The 15,970-nt window shown below is 41.2% G+C and overlaps 1 protein-coding gene across 5 annotated transcripts in view; it reads right to left on the reverse strand.

Annotated features, from left to right (window-relative positions):
- SLC12A8 (solute carrier family 12 member 8) overlaps positions 1-15,970 on the reverse strand; it is a 68,040-nt gene that overhangs the window by 26,463 nt on the left and 25,607 nt on the right. For all 5 annotated transcript variants that reach the window (XR_014564282.1, XM_083739226.1, XM_083739227.1 and 2 more), the window contains one exon: positions 4,024-4,137. Coding sequence is in view for 4 of the 5 variants with exons in the window: in XM_083739226.1 (XP_083595352.1) it covers positions 4,024-4,137 (114 nt within the window). In the remaining variant the exon portion in view is untranslated. The remainder of the gene's footprint in view (positions 1-4,023; positions 4,138-15,970) is intronic.

Consider the following 15,970-nt stretch of genomic DNA (forward strand, 5'->3'; position numbering starts at 1 on the left):
TTGTTATTATTCTCTGTCCAAGCAGTCTCTAGAAACGACACGTTAGTCTGATTTAACTACACTGGAGCCAGATAGTGACTTAGTTGCAGAACTCTACGTTACCGTAAGTGAGACCCAACTATGACCTTTGGTTCTGGCAGGCTGAAGTAGGAGCAAGACTGCTCCATCTGTGTAGCTAGAGCTGCAGTTGCCTCTGCCAGGCTGTTCAAGTTATTAGCTCTGCAATCCTAAGGTCCCTGGCAGAGTGCCCCAGGGGCTATAGGGAGCACAGGATCTCTCTCTCCCCAAGGGCAGGAAAAAAGGGAAAGAGCTTTAACCATTGACAGGGATATCTGAAGTCAGAAATCCTTTCTCTACCACCATTAGAACTTCTGCAGCCTTTCCCTTAACAACATTGGAACTCCAATATTGGTAAGGCTACAAATTGGGGGTGGGAACTGAAGGAAGTACATAGTCTCCCTTTGCTGGATGAGGTAGTTAAACCACCTTCTGTTTCCATCTTCCTCCCACACTTGGAAGCACAGCTTCAGATGAAGAATGGGCTTGGATTAGTCAGAACCTCATCTTTTTTTCATAGAAAGCAATGGCCTTTCTGAAAATATTGCTCATGTGGCTTTCTGCCATTTCAGAATGTCAAAGCAATTCCTTACATTTATTCTCAGCTTAACAGGTGCATCCAGGCATAAAACCAGCCACTGGCAAACTCCAGTGCTGCTAAACCACACTCACTGGTAAATTAAGAGCATGATTCCTTAAATCTACACACTATATTCAGTACCGCCCACATGGATCTGCCAGTAAGATTATCCACCACAATTTGCATTTAACAAAATGTTTTGTTATGACACTATATTATAGACAAGTGCCAAGATCAATAAATGGGCAGTCTATGTCAAGCACAGGAGAGGAGAGGAGTCTAAATAAAAATGAGTGAAAAACCTTTGGCTTGCAAGTAAAAAGTTTGCAAACAGTTTGTCAGATCTAGAATATTTTACACCTGTGGCCCTCCGGGGAACCTGTGGCCCTCCAAGGGTTGTTGAACCCCAACTTCAATCATGCAGCCAGTATAGTTAATAGTCGGGGGTGATGGGAGCTGCAATCCAACATCATATTGGAGGACTGCAGGTTCTTTAGGCCTGGTTTACACAGATTTTAGAAAGAAGCAATAACCTTGACTAGGGGCCAATCAGGGCCCCAGAGAACACTGAAAGAAGAGAGACTGGTGCTAGTATCCTTCATCACATCTTATGTGCTAGCTCTATATAGCAGGCTCTTAAAGAATAACTTGTAGTACTAGCCTCCAAGTGAAAAGTGCCCCTCAGTCTATACAGCCCAACAAGGACTTAATAAAACTTCTTCTAATGTTTGTCTGGGAATATAAAACAAGAGCATTTGTCAAGCTCATCACAGGCCACAATACTTGGCTGGTGGTCTAGATTTGGGTTGGTAGGTCACATGTTTAAGGCTTTCTTGAGAGGGGAGTTCAGGCATCCACACAGCTTCATTTTCATCTTTGACTATTTAGACCAATGCCAAAAAACAAAATTCTATGGAAATTTTCTAGAATGTAGGACTCCTACAGAATGTTCAGACTAGGGAAATACCAAGTGACTGTTTGCCATGTTTGTTATGGGCTAAACAGTCTTAATGTGGAGTAAGTGAATGACAGCGTTGCAATAATACATTTTAGAGTGGAAGCCGTGTTTGTTGTAGAAAAAAACAACAGAAAGCCTTGAGACACTGATTACACTTACATCACAATGTCATCTGATTACTGTTAGGCCCCTTGAATATTACTACTACTAACACTACTAATAAAAATAGTATGTTGTGGCTTCAGAATTAAAATCTGTTCTGGTGCCTGAGAAACTATCCAATTCCTCCTATGGTTCTCTCTAGATACCTGTGTTTCTCTTGCTATGAGTCGCTTTAATTCCAGCTCATTCTTAATTGTGCTTCTATCCTGCTCTTACATGGTTTCCACATTGGCCTCCCATATGATCCATACCCATGTGGCTTCACCAGTGCTACAGAATCAACCATTAAGTGGGACCAGATACCCATTAATTGCATATTATCATTATCACATGATGATTTCACTGATGGCACTGTGAAGGCTCTCATGTGATAAAACGTTTTACTCTCACAGCAAACTAGTCCTAAACTTTGTTTCAGTGGGACTGAGACTTGTAAAAAGGTTTAGGATTAAGTATACTTTCACAATTTTTTCTATCTTTCACTTTTGGTCCTCTTCATGGGCTTCTCTCTACTAATTCCTCTCCCCTTACTAGCTGAAACTGTTTTCTGAGTCTGTAGCTCATACTCCTACATTATTTTTGAGTTGCTGCTTATCTAGTTGTCTGCAGTTTGTGGCAATGTCAGGTTCCAAATGCTCAAGAGGGGTTCTTCTTCAGGCCAAGTTCCTGCAAGCATTATTTGAGAACAGCTAGCTAGAAGAACGGGACGTTAATTTACACATGCCACTGACACACGGCCATTGTGAGAATGCTATAAATGCTATAAAACATACTAGAAGAATAAAGAGGAAGCTGTTCGGTAGCAACCAAATTAATGATATTCTTAACACAAAAAATTGCACTCAGGGAGAGCGTTTAGCATAGCTACTGGTTTTACTAGTACTAATGAAGTAATAATTCACCCATACTTTTGAAATAAATTATATCTGTTAGGTTTGGCTTCTTTCCTAGCTGCCAAGAATTAGGAAGAGTGAAGAACCATTTAACAACACTGAGGGTAATTTTTATTGCAGCACTCATAAATATTCCTCCTTCTATACTTGCCTGTGTTGGATGCAAAGCAACTATGCTTCGGCATTACGTATGGGGTTTCTCTCTGCCTCTTCCCCATCATTATCTATCTCTATCTCTAATTTTAGCAAATTTTGTAAAATAAACAATGGTCTCTACTCAGGTACTAACCAAGCATTAGCTGGAGGTGAGCCAACAGACTTTCAAGAAAGGCTACTGAGCAATCCTAGCCACCATGTGGATCCTCTTGGGAAATCAGTAAAGGTTAAAGAACAAGAAGCACAGAGCAAGAGTCAATGGACAGTTCTCACAATGGAGGGATGTGAAAAAAATGTGTTGTTCCCCCCCAAGATTTGTATTAGGGCCTGTGTTTTTAAACTTGTTCATAGGTGATCTGGAGTTAGGGGTGAGTAGTGAGATGACATCGAATTAGTCAGGTTGGTGAAAACAAAAGGTGATTACAAATCACTCCAAAGGTGCCAAACTGGGTGAATGGGCAATAAAATGGCAAATTCATTGTCATCGTTTAAGCTGATGCACCTGGTGATAAAAGAATCCTAATAAGCAGACTGATGTGGTCTGAACTGGTGGCAAGTGATCAGGAAAGGAAACTTGGAGTAGCTCAATGAAAATGTTGGCCTAGTGTGTGGCAGCTGTGGAAAAGGAGAAAACCACACGAGGGATCATTAGGAAAGGGATCTTAAAACTGCCAACATCTTAATTCCACAGGTTTCAGGCCAACATTTATTGTGATAGGTTTCCAGTTTATCTTTGGTGTGTGGCTGGACTATTTCTGCCATCGTGGAGTTTAATTGTATTGATTTTATTGTTCCCCTGGGGGCATGGGCAGCAAGGTACAGAAACAAGCCAACAAATAAACAGCCCACAAAAACACTCCAGAATGTTCTGAGGGCAAGGCTGCCAATCCTGCTTCTGCTGCTTTCATCAAAGACATAGCACAGAATACACAAGATATTTGAGAGGGGTGGGGAAAAGAGACTGAAAAGTCAAAAGACGAGACAGAGATCTATGTAGAGTTCAGAAGTCATTCCTTTTTGCACAACCACACGTGTGTGTGTGTGTTTTGAACTTTTAAAGCAAATAGATATTGCTCCCAAATTTTCTTCGCTAGAATAAGGACTGTAAACTTATGGTTTTTAAAAAAGCACAAGGGGGACGTTTAGGATTCTGTATTTGTGTAGCACACTTACAACCACAAGAATTATTAAGTGCATCTTATACAATTCTACGGTACCTGTAGCAGCTGGGAAGAACACTCCAAACACAGTGAAGAAAGACTCCCCCGGGCTGTAGTTCGGCAGCGTGTTATTCAACATTAGCTCCTCTGAATAACCAACGAAACCATGTTCTGCATGTTTCAAAGTAAAATAACACATGTTTAACGTCATAGCCTGCTGCAGTCTTTATTTATGCTCTCCTTATTTACATCCTCCCCATCATATCCTATTGTTTTCCATCACTACTTATTTGCAGAGATGGTCTACTTTCCACAAGCATTGTTAATGAATCACAAAAATATGACAGCAAATGTTGAAGGGGAATACCGCACTATCAAGTCTGAAATAAGACATCTATCATGTTTCTGGACTGTGCTGCTTTGGAATAAATAGGAAACAGTTCTTTTTTAAAAAAACAACAACAACACGCCAGCATGTATTAAAATCAGGGATAATTAACAAGCCTATTTTAATCATAAATTGCAAAGCCAGCAAAATTGTATCTTTAGAATATTCAAATCCTGATCAGTGTTGGAGATGGCGATCTAGAAGGGAGGCAAAGCATCAGGCTGCTCAGACTGAGAAGCTATTCCAGAGCTAGGGGCTTATAGGACTGGTAGAATATTATCTGCTCTTTGTATCACCTGATCCTACTGAGTTGGTAGCTGCAGCACTGCCCTCTGGCCACCCAAAGCAGTAGCATTGCAGAAAACAAGCCAGCAGGTCCTTCGTTCAACAAGATGCCACAGTGATAGAGAGGCGAAGACACTTTGGTCCTGAAGCTCAGATTCCCAGTTTGAGACTACCTGACCCTTTACATTAGCTGAACTTCAATTATTATGGCTGGGACTGAGTATTTTTATTATTATTATTATACAACAATGAATTGAATTTGTGAATTATCTGCATCAATATTTTTTTATTCAGCATTCAAGGAAAGGCATTGAAAGAACAGTCATGTCTGGTTTTTGGGAATTGTTTATATAGCCTACATCTGAGTGGTAGCTGGTTTACCACTTCTATAGTACAATTAAAAAAATCACATGTACCTGGAAGAAGGTGTTTTTTTGGGAGGCTCAATTGAGTTCACATTCAAAGGCAAGCTAAGCTAATTCACACTTTCTGAAACAAACATGAACTGAAAAACAGCCATCGTTCAAAATTCACACTTATCTGAATTTTGCAATGCAGCTCTCCAGTCAATTAATGTGCATAAAAAGCATATACTAAAGTGTGAATATAAATCCATGCATTATTGGGGGGGAAACATGCAAAATACATTGCACCAAGGGAAATTGGTTTGCAAAAATGTGCATATCAGGGGGAAATTACATATAAAAAATATGTACAATTTGTACAAAACTGCTGAATCTTCATGCTAACTTTTATTTATTTTAAAAAATCTGCAAACTGAAGTGGGCATGTGGAGAACTGAATCTACGATTGGAAAAAATGAGAAGCCAGGAAAAGCTGAAATGGACAGATTTGGCTATTCCTGCCTGGAAATAAGCTCTACTGTGTTTGATGCGGTTTACCCAAAGGGTAGCTCAGTTGGTAGAACATGAGTCTCTTTATCTGAGGGTTGTGAGTTCAAGCCTCATGTTGGGCAAAAAGATTCCTGCATTTCAGGGGGCTGGCCTAGATGACCTTCATGGTCCCTTCCAGCTCTATGATTCTATGATTCAACCCTAGCTATGTGTGTATAGGACTGCATCTTAATCGCTTTTCTCTGGCCCAGAAGAGATCTCACCTAACAGGCAAAGAGACTTGGGAAATGTCAGGTCTCTACTGGGGCAGTTCAAGTTTATCTCAACTGTTTCTGGATTTGAGGCAGAGTCTGGGCCCCTTGACATCTGGCCAAGTCACGGAGGTCAAATGAAGCTACACATTTCCGTGACCATCTTTAGCCTTCATGATCCTTCTTGATGCCTTGAAACGATAATCACTGATCCATGAAACCCAGGACTTGGCATCTATTATTCATGGAGTCTGCAGGCAGACTTTGCTATAAAACTTAACTGAAGGCTCCCTGGGAGGGGTTTCTTAGGCAGGGTCATGCATAGCAAGGAAAAGAATCCCAGAGGAGTGAACAACAAGATTTAGCACAGAGGCTGTGCTCACATTCCACACCCCCGGTGTATAGTGTGCCATTGCAAAAGAAGCAAATACCCCGTAGCCTTCACTGACTTCCCTCAGCAAATGAACAGGAAACTTAGGAAACGTTTATGTTTCTGCAATTTTTAACTTCTGTGTAAGGGTGACTGGATTTTTAAAAAACACATATTTTGGGATGTTAGAGTGTTTAGTGCTTCGGAGTAAAGGACACACCTTAAAGGTTTGGAAGAGTTTGAGGTTTTGGCCGAATGCTTTGAGAACTTGGAAAACGCCTTGAGAGGTGAATAAGCTGCCAGTGAGCAGTGGTTATGCAGGGTGAGCCATTATGCAACTGCCGAAAGGATATCCACCATGCCAAGTTCTGCGAAGCCTGGACTTCATTACAGATTACTCAAGTTTTGGGTCAAATTCAAGATAAAGTCAGTTGACAATGTTAAAGCTGAGCGAAGTGAAGGGAAAGCAGTAGTGCAATACTCAACCATGCTATACTGAAAATAGCCGATGATGATGATGATGATGATGATGATCACTGAACTATACAGTGGTACATCAGGTTAAGTACTTAATTCGTTCCAGAGGTCCGTACTTAACCTGAAACTGTTCTTAACCTGAAGCACCACTTTAGCTAATGGGGCCTCCTGCTGCTGCCGCGACGCCGGAGCACAATTTCTGTTCTCACTCTGAAGCAAAGTTCTTAACCTGAAGCACTATTTCTGGGTTAGCGGAGTCTGTAACCTGAAACGTATGTAACCTGAAGCGAATCTAACCTGAGGTACCACTGTACAGTGCTTGCAATTTGGGGGAGTGTTGGGGAGTTTTGGATGTTGAAATAAAGCAGGTTTTTTAAAGTAGGACCTTCTACTATCATTCTGGAAACCTAGCTCAAGACTAAAAGATGCTGGAATAAGGTAGAACTCAGTTAAACTGGGCATTGAATAGGTTCCCCCCCTCTCGTGTCACTGCAAGGAAAGGTGCTTCTAAGATGCGAAAAGAGAAAAGAACACATTCTCTACAAACATTCTCACTATGCATTATTTCTTATATATAGATAGTATGATGAGAAAAGACATTAATACTCAGTATATTATTGTTCTTGCTGTTAATTTATTACCTGCCCTTCAACCGATGGTCCCAGGGTGGGTAACCATAAAAAGCTATTTAAAATGTTGTTGAAAGGTCAGAAAAGATAGTATTTGCTCAATGGGATTTAACGTAGTTGAGAGGTTGGTTGTCTTTAGTATAGAAAGGAAAGGATTCACCCAAAGAGCCTACCAGCAGAAGCCCTGTGAAAATACTACTTGCACAACTTGATATAACTGTTCAGAAGAAAGCTCAGTTTTTTTAATTCTTACTTTAGTGCTGATTCTTCATTATGGTTGAAGGTATTACAGCACCCAAGACAGAAAATCCAACCAGCATTTTTTTCTCCCACCCAGTTAATAAGTGGCTAACAATTTGGCCTCCTTTTCAGGATGACCAAAGTTTTAGCCACATGGATCTTTAAAGAAATGTACAAACTTAAATTATGACTAAGCATATTTCCCCCCAAAAGATAAATGCATGTACAGCAGAAATGCATACCTAGCAAGTATATTGGACAGGATGTACAAAGACTTCTTTCTAGCACTAAATATACATTGCAGCAAATGGTTATGAATCTTTAGGGCTCTGATCCTAGCACATTTGGAAATAAAATCCATTATGAAGCAAGTCTGATTCATTTCATACAGAATCAAAGAGTGACAAAAATATTGTATGAAGAGATACAAAGAGCCTTAGTAATGCAATTTTCTTTCTGATTTGTGGAAGCTCTATGTAGCAAATGAAAACAAAACAAAATGTCACTACAGCCATGGTGGGTGGGGGGAGATTATGTGTCAGGGCTGGAGTCACAGCACAAAACAATAAATCACCAGAGGCCAGTGACACTAACTCTTTATTCAAGGAAACAAACCACAGTTCTGGCCTAGTGGTCTCAGCAACTCTTTCTTGGACGTCTTGCCCCAATGAAGCAGTTGCAAGGACTGAAGTTCTCCACCTTCCCAGTGCCCACCAGGCTCTTTCTCACACAGTCTCAGGCTGTGTCTATGCACAACCCCCGTCTGCTCTGCTTGCTTCATTTCTCTGCATGTTCTAAGAGACCAGGGGAGTGGGGAGCTGGTTGCAGCAGGAGGCAGAGACTCCCTGGCTTCTGCTTCTGCCTTGGAGTCTGAGCTGTGCTCTGCCACAGCCTTTTCCTGTTCACTAATCCCTGCCACTTATTCTGCTTCTGACACCTCCCCTCCCAGTCTGCTCCCTCTTCTCCCTCTGACCACTTATCATCCGACCACCAATCCCCTGGCTCTGAACCTTCTTCCCTCTGGGGGTTCTCCAGTTGGTGCCTCCTATCATTCCTTTGCATCCAGCCAGTCTATGACATGAAGACAAAGTTTTCAGCATGTTTAGTTGGCATGATGCCAGTCCTGCTGCAGGTCTATGGGAGATTGCACTAGATAAGTGATAAAGTCAGTCTAGTATCAGCACCCTAGGTTTTCACTTAAAATGTGTTTCTTCTTTTAAGTACCCTCCTATCCCTAAAACACAAATAATGGACTGAGCTCATGAACACACATCTGCAGGGGAGATTTGCACAGAAGGTCTCAAGGTACTAGACTGGTATCACAGGTGTTGAAAAGGTCTCAAAGCTCATCTAGTCCAGACCATTGTGCAGTCCAGGATGTACTACATTAAACAAAGAAAGATGTCCACAAGAAACAAAGGTTGTAGACTTCAGAACAAATCCAGCACAAAGTATAATTCATTTATTTTGAGGATAGAACATTCAGAATTGTCAATGAGTGGCTGGTTGGCAATGTTACTGCAGATGTAGAAAGAATAGCAAAAAGGATTATTTTTAGTTGGGGCCTTATTGGGAGGAAGGAATGCTCAGTTAAGAATCTTGCTTTCTATCTTCCCTTTCTACGTCTTCTAGACTACAGCAACACTGTCAAACACTCAATCACAACCGATTCTGGATTCCACATGACAAGCAAAGCAAAGCCTCCTTAAAGCTTACATAGGGCTGTGGTTGAAGGGCTAAAAACAATCTAACTGAGGCCCAGCCCTGAGAAAGGCTATTTGGCCTCCTTATCTTTTGATGGGAAAGAATGTGCTCCCTCAGATTAATGACGTGTTTACCCAAAAGGAAATCACCACCCTTCAGAAGCACTGACTGTTTGTTCCTTCCAAGTCACTGTTTGCTGATTCTGAGCTGATCTCCCAAACCTTCCCGTTTAAAGCCACTGTACAATACAATTTCCTATCAGTGGCCAGCTGCTCAGGGTCCCCCCATGTTAACCCTCTCCAGAAAGCTACCCTGTAGGGGAGATAGAAGAATGCACTCCACCTGTTGCCCCAGCTGCTGTCAATGCCAGTGAAGTGGGAACAGTTTGCTATTTAGGTCATGCTGCATTATTCATGTGCAGAGAGACAAAGGGGACTTCTTTTAACATGCAGGCAGATACATTACTGCAGGACCCCCAGGGGTGACTCATCTCTAGCTACAGCACGCAAATATTTTCATGCCCACAATTCCAGGGGAAGATCATGTCTGTACACAAACTCAAGTCAAGGGAGAAACCACATCAATTCGGTACCTGCATCTATATAATTCAGAACAGGCAGTGGTATGTATATTTGGCAATTTCTATGATTATACCACACGAATAAAGAAAATAGAACAGGACACAGATTCGGGCAATCTGAGAATCTCAGCATTCATTTTAAAAAAACAAGCACATGCTACTAGCCCATAGGGCTTGAAAGCATGTGTAAAATACCTGATGAAATCTTACAAACCATAAGGGAGAATAAATGGTTTCCCCAGTGCCTAGTGAGCAGGACTTCTGTCTTCCTCAAGACAAGCAGAAACATAACAAATTATGACAAATAAGCAATGAATAGCACAATGTGGTCTTGCATTATTTGCATAGGTTAAAGAGTTCAGCAATTTAATGGTGCTGAATTTGGGGTGGATTAGCACTTTTTATTTATTTGAAATGTTTATATTCCTTGCCTTTCCTGATAGTTGAAGCATCTTAGGGCCAAATCAGATACGTGGCATGCAGCTGCAACCTGGTGTCTCTTCTCCACAACTCTGAGGTAATATCTAGTGATGACATTGCAGCCCTTCTCTCACTGGTAAGGTGAGGGCTGGAGGGGTGGAATTCTAAACACAATGGCATTATTTTGCTAGCCAATATTGAGCAGATGAGGAGGAAAGTCTGCTCTGAAGGCACATCTGCTGATGTGTGACAGCAGCTATATTATTATTATTTATTAGACTTGTTAGTTGCTGTATCTTGCTCAAAGTGACCCAAGGCAACTTACCACTAACCAACCCACCCAATCAATACGCCATCAGACCTGGTGTTATTGGGCCTTAGGATCAACAGAGGTGGCCCTCTAGGTGATGCTGCCACCATTGAGTGGAGGCCTTCTTATTGGCAGTTTCCCCATTTGTGGGATGCCTTCCCTGGTGAGGTACATTTGTCTCAGAAATCTTGGCACTGATGGGACTTGTTTGTAAAATGCAGAGCCATGTCTTTAAGAAATGGTGATCCTCTGATGTATATGGCCCCTTGGGGTTTTTTTTAATCAACCTGTGTAAGACAAAGAATCTATGCAAAGAGAGCTTAGCTGCCATTTTGTTTGAAAAAATATGGGTTATAGAATGCTGAATTTAGAGTAGAAAAAAAGGGAAAGACAGAAAAGCAAGTTGGTTTTGCAAATGGAAAATGAAGAAGAAAAAAAGCTTAGAAGGAGAAACACTGTGGACTGTGACAAAACCTTTTCAAAGCTAACTGTGGGCTAGTCCAGATGGAAAATTTCTTAAATGCACAGATAAAAGATTAATCAAAATGAAAGAAAACAAAGCTTAATGATGGTAAAGAATAATGCCATTTTATTATCGTGATGGAAATGGTAAAAGCTCGAGAACAGGGAATGGAACTTTAAGATATCGTCTGCCCAGCCCACTTTATTGACCAACTCCCATCCTATGACCAAAGTCAGAGAGAAAACAAGTCTATCAAAATAGATTCCTGTTGTTTTTCTCAATTTTAAAGTATCTTTTCCCCTAACAGCCATTGCTATCTCACTACATCCTTAGCACTTCCCAAGTTGTCCAAAGAGGTATTTCTTTCCACCAGACTCTCACGTCAAGTCTTTCAAGTCCTATCTTATTATGCGATAAAGTAAACAGGTGCCTTTTGCGATTATCACCTAACGTATGTCTGCGATCCTATTTCTGAAGAATGATTTACAAACTGAAAGCAGAGGTGGAATTAAAAACACACAGGAGAAAAAGCCACTGATGGAAGCCATGCTTGGAAAAGAACTTCTAAATTGTTTGGGCAATCGAAACTATAAGGATTACAATCCTATATGCGCTTACCTAAGAGTAATACTGTATATCACGATAATGACTAGAAGTGAAGCATAGGTGCTAGAGGCAACTAAAAGCTTTTGGGAAAAGTGGCAACAGTGGTGCAAGTAGAGAACTAAAACACAAGTGGAAACAACTACCCACACTCTTTTAGAATTAAACTGCTAACTTGTTGCATACTTACCATATAATTATGGTTATATGGCAGAGCATGAAACTGATATGCAAGCTGGGTTGGCCCAAATCTTATTTTGGCCATGTAAATATGAGTGGTGCTTAATGCAATTCTTTGTTGAGGCAAAGAATAGGAGAATTTATTTTGTAAGCCTTTGAAATGACTCCATTGGCCTAGACAGCTACAGCTTTTGTCATATGAATATACAAGGAGGCCATACACTGAGATCAAATACTGGTCCATCTTGCTTAGGGCAGCCAGGTCCAGGAGAAAGCAGTGCTGTATCTCTACTGCACAACTGCCATCCGCCACAGTCAGCATGGCCAACGATCAGGAATGATAGAAATTGTAGGAGGGCAGAATAACGTCTATCCATGGCCTACTCCAGTATTATTTTTCATCCAGATAGCAGGGAGTGAATCTGGGAAATGCTGCATGAAAAAGTATGTGTTCTACCATGGAGTTATAGGCCCTAGTGCATCAGTCAGGACATGTTCAGAATGAAAATTGAGACATCCTGCCTCCCATACACCATACTGAATCAGGCATTTTATCCGTTCAATTAGCATTCTAGCACAAATTTAACAACAGCTAAAACAACAAAAACGGGGTAAAGCCTCACACATTAAAATGCTTCACATTTCCACAATTACAGCGAAGCAGACTCCACATTTTATGCAGGGCAACTCTATGCATGTTTCCTGGGAAGTACCGGTAAGTCCCATTGTGTTCAACAGCCTCACTTGGGCGCTTGGGACTACAGTGCTAATCTTAAAACAAAGGGGAGCTCAAGAGAGGTGTGTTTTGATCCAGGAACTCAACGCTTGCAAAGTGTAATTTTCCTCAGCTGATGCTATTCACAGCTGATGAAACTTTGCAGAGATTGTAATACCCATTATGGAATATTGGCTTGGTTAGGCAGTAGGAGTCACCTGACCTCAGGTCAGTTGCATCACTGCTGCTTACCATGACGTGGAAGGGAGGGAGAAGGTGATGGAATAGTTAGCAGGGTGCCAGAAGAAGCTCCAGATGAGCCAATCTCACTGGCACCTCGCTCCTCTCTCTACCTCTGGGTAAGCAGCAGTAATGCAACTGACCAGGTCAGTTGTGTGCCCATGGGCATAGTCAAGGGGGGGCAGGGAGGGGCAGCTGCCTCCCCAGATCAATGAAACAATAGAAATACTTAACTGACCAATCATGCTCCCCCTAACAAAAGTCCTGCCCCCCCCAACAAAAATCCTGGCTACGCCCATGTGTGGGCCACTGGCCCACCCACACTGACTACTACTGCCTTTGTTCTTTGGATTTTAAATGAGAAAACTAAAACAAACTACAAAGTGATAAATAGCTACGTATTAGTGTTCTGTCTGCCAAAGAGAGAAGTGTTTGTATGTACTGGTGTTGGTAAACTGAAACAGTTACGCGTTCCTCCCATCCCTTCTGCCTCTAAAGTAGATTTACCCATTAGTAAATCTTTTATTTTAGCCATGATCTGGCTCTGGAATATCTACTTCAGAGATCCTGCAGGCCTCTGTGGGCTTGTCAATGTAAGGCCCCCTAACAATGTTATCATTAAAAAGAAAGAAATACGTCTGCACTGCAATCCGGACTCCAGACAATTGGCAGGTAACCAGTTAATAAATTTCTTCGCCAGACTGTTGAATAGACTGGCCTATGGTCAAGAGTGATGTCACATCAATTCAATGCGCTATAATTGGAAAAATGTGGGTGGAAGCAAGCAGGGTGGGTTGTTTTTTTAAAATAAATAAATAAAAGACTGCATTAGCAGTCTCCTACTTTGTTCACCCATGGTGTCTACCTTGATCAGTAGCTGCATGGGATTTATGCTGCTGTTTTTGTTCAGTAGTTTTGCAGCTCAGGAATTCAATGCCAATTTCCAGATGTATTTCAAGTCAGGAGCAATCGGGAAGGCAATGCCTGGGCGGTGTGTGTAATTAGTTGCACATCAACATCTTTCTCCATACCGTATTTTCCCGTGTATAAGACTAGGTTTTCCCCCTAAAAAATAATATCAAAAATTAGGGGTCTTCTTATACTCTGGGTCATCTCCCCCCCCCCCATTTTCTTAAATCTGAGTCCCCCCCAAATAGGGGTCTTATACATGGGGGCGTCTTATAGATGGAAAAATACAGTATATATTTTACATATATGTTGCATATAATGTCCCTATGCATTCTCTTTCAAAACTGTGTCGAACTGTTTATATCCTGAAATGTTAAAGAAATGTTTTAAAGCATGTAGCTTCCCCCACCCCCAGGGTGTGGGTGTGGGTGTCATCTGGTGTTCCACCCAAGCTCAGCAGACATCCTGTTAACATTTCTTTCTTTGCAGAAATCCTTAATGAAATATAACCTTAATTTACAATCGGCATTAGTGTTTCTTTTTGCTACTAAGTGCCCCACTGCCTCTCAGCATCAGGTGCTGGGGTGTCCATAGTTAAGACTATGCATTATCTCTGCTGTATCCCCAAAACATAGAAAAAAATTAAGTGACCTATATACTATTAAACACACACTCACCTTTCTTCTCTTTCCAGTAAACAAGTATTAATGATGTCATTAACAAAAATTGGTACAAAAAATAACCCCATGGTAAATTATAATGTAAGGTGGTTAAATAATCCACAATAACAGCACAGCAAAATAAGGCATTCATGAAATAATGCAGCTAAGAGTCAAAGAACTGGATGGGGACCATATTGCCATTTAGAATGATGTGTCAAGCTGCCCAAAATGACACTGTATTTGCACAAGGAAGGCACATTATGATTTGTTACTGTTTGTGCTTTATATATCCTTTCCCCCCGTTAAAAGCTTGTATCTCACATGAATACATGAAGTTGCCTTAAACTAGGACTCTTCATGTTAGTAGTTTGTACCATAAATGTATATAGTATTATGTCCACTGCCCTCCCTCACTTACACGTGTCTGGCATACTCTGTAAGAGTGGCAGGGTATGAGATTTTACACACACACACACACACACCTGCAAGAATACAGTTCAGGTTAATCAAATTATGTGGCCAAATTTCAAGGCAAGATATTATTGTGAAGGCTAACACTTCCCTGAAATTCTCTGTTTAAGTGCACAAAACCATAGATATGTCTTACATAGAACAACTGTATCTAGGTGGAAGACTTGGGGAAGAAAGTGATGGGAAATCACTTGTATTTGTACATGAAAAATGCCTTGGGTTCATTTCAATTTCAGGCCGAACTACAGCAGGCATAGGCAACACAATCTCGCTGGGAATAATGAAACAATACAGGGAAGCTAGAAAGATCTTTATCACAATAGAGAAGTGCAAGTGACTGGCAGATGAATTTGATGTAGAACTTAAAAGCACCTAGAAAAACGATTGCAGCATTAACCTGCTTCCTATTGAGAATTTTAAAAATCAATGGAATGCAACATTCATCATTGTTCTTTTCACTTGGAAAGAACTGATCTCTTTTTATACCTGCTGACTTTATCTGTGCCCCTCAGTTAAAAGTCTGACGTTTTCAAAATAATGCTTGCTACAAACATTTAAAATATAAATTAACTTGTATGTTATGTTTCAGCAGATGTGTACACGCAGCCATTTTCAGCATGAAATATGAATTTATGAAATAAAATGCTGCATTACAGAAATTGCTTACATAACTGACATTGCAATGTGTGCTGGATAGTGCTTGGTAAAATGTTTAAGGTGCCCACAGGATTTGTTGCACAATAAAAACAGAGTGCTTCCTTTCTTGGCGCCTGAGTGGGGGAAATGCGAAATGATTTTGTTTGTACTGAACTGCAAAAATCATAGCAAACCTGCAATCCTAAACCCATTTACTTGGGAACTGTTTTTGGCATCCAGCTGTCTCGAGAGACAATGGAGTACGCCTCTGGCGGTGAAGTCAAATTTCTGCATGAGCAGCACCAAAGTGACCTCCCTGAGACACAAACCTAGGCAGTGTCCTGGGCTGCCCAGATGACAAGACTCCACTCTCAGCCCCACTGATGTGGTCCAAAGGAAAGCAGAGCAATATGTTTGGCACCAGCTTGGCTGCAGGAGATGCTAGAAGGAAGTGTACAAGGCACCATCTAACCATCTTAGGAACTCCACTCTGGATTTGTGTAGGGTTTACTCCTTAGCCTTTTCTTCTCCCAAAGATATCCCGCAAGGCAGAGTAGGTTTAGGATCAGAGTTTTCCTTCTCCTAGATGGGCTACCTTCCCAGGTTGACAAGCCCCA

Source organism: Podarcis gaigeae, assembly GCF_964106915.1.
Source record: "Podarcis gaigeae genome assembly, chromosome: 1".
Lineage (NCBI taxonomy): Eukaryota > Metazoa > Chordata > Lepidosauria > Squamata > Lacertidae > Podarcis > Podarcis gaigeae.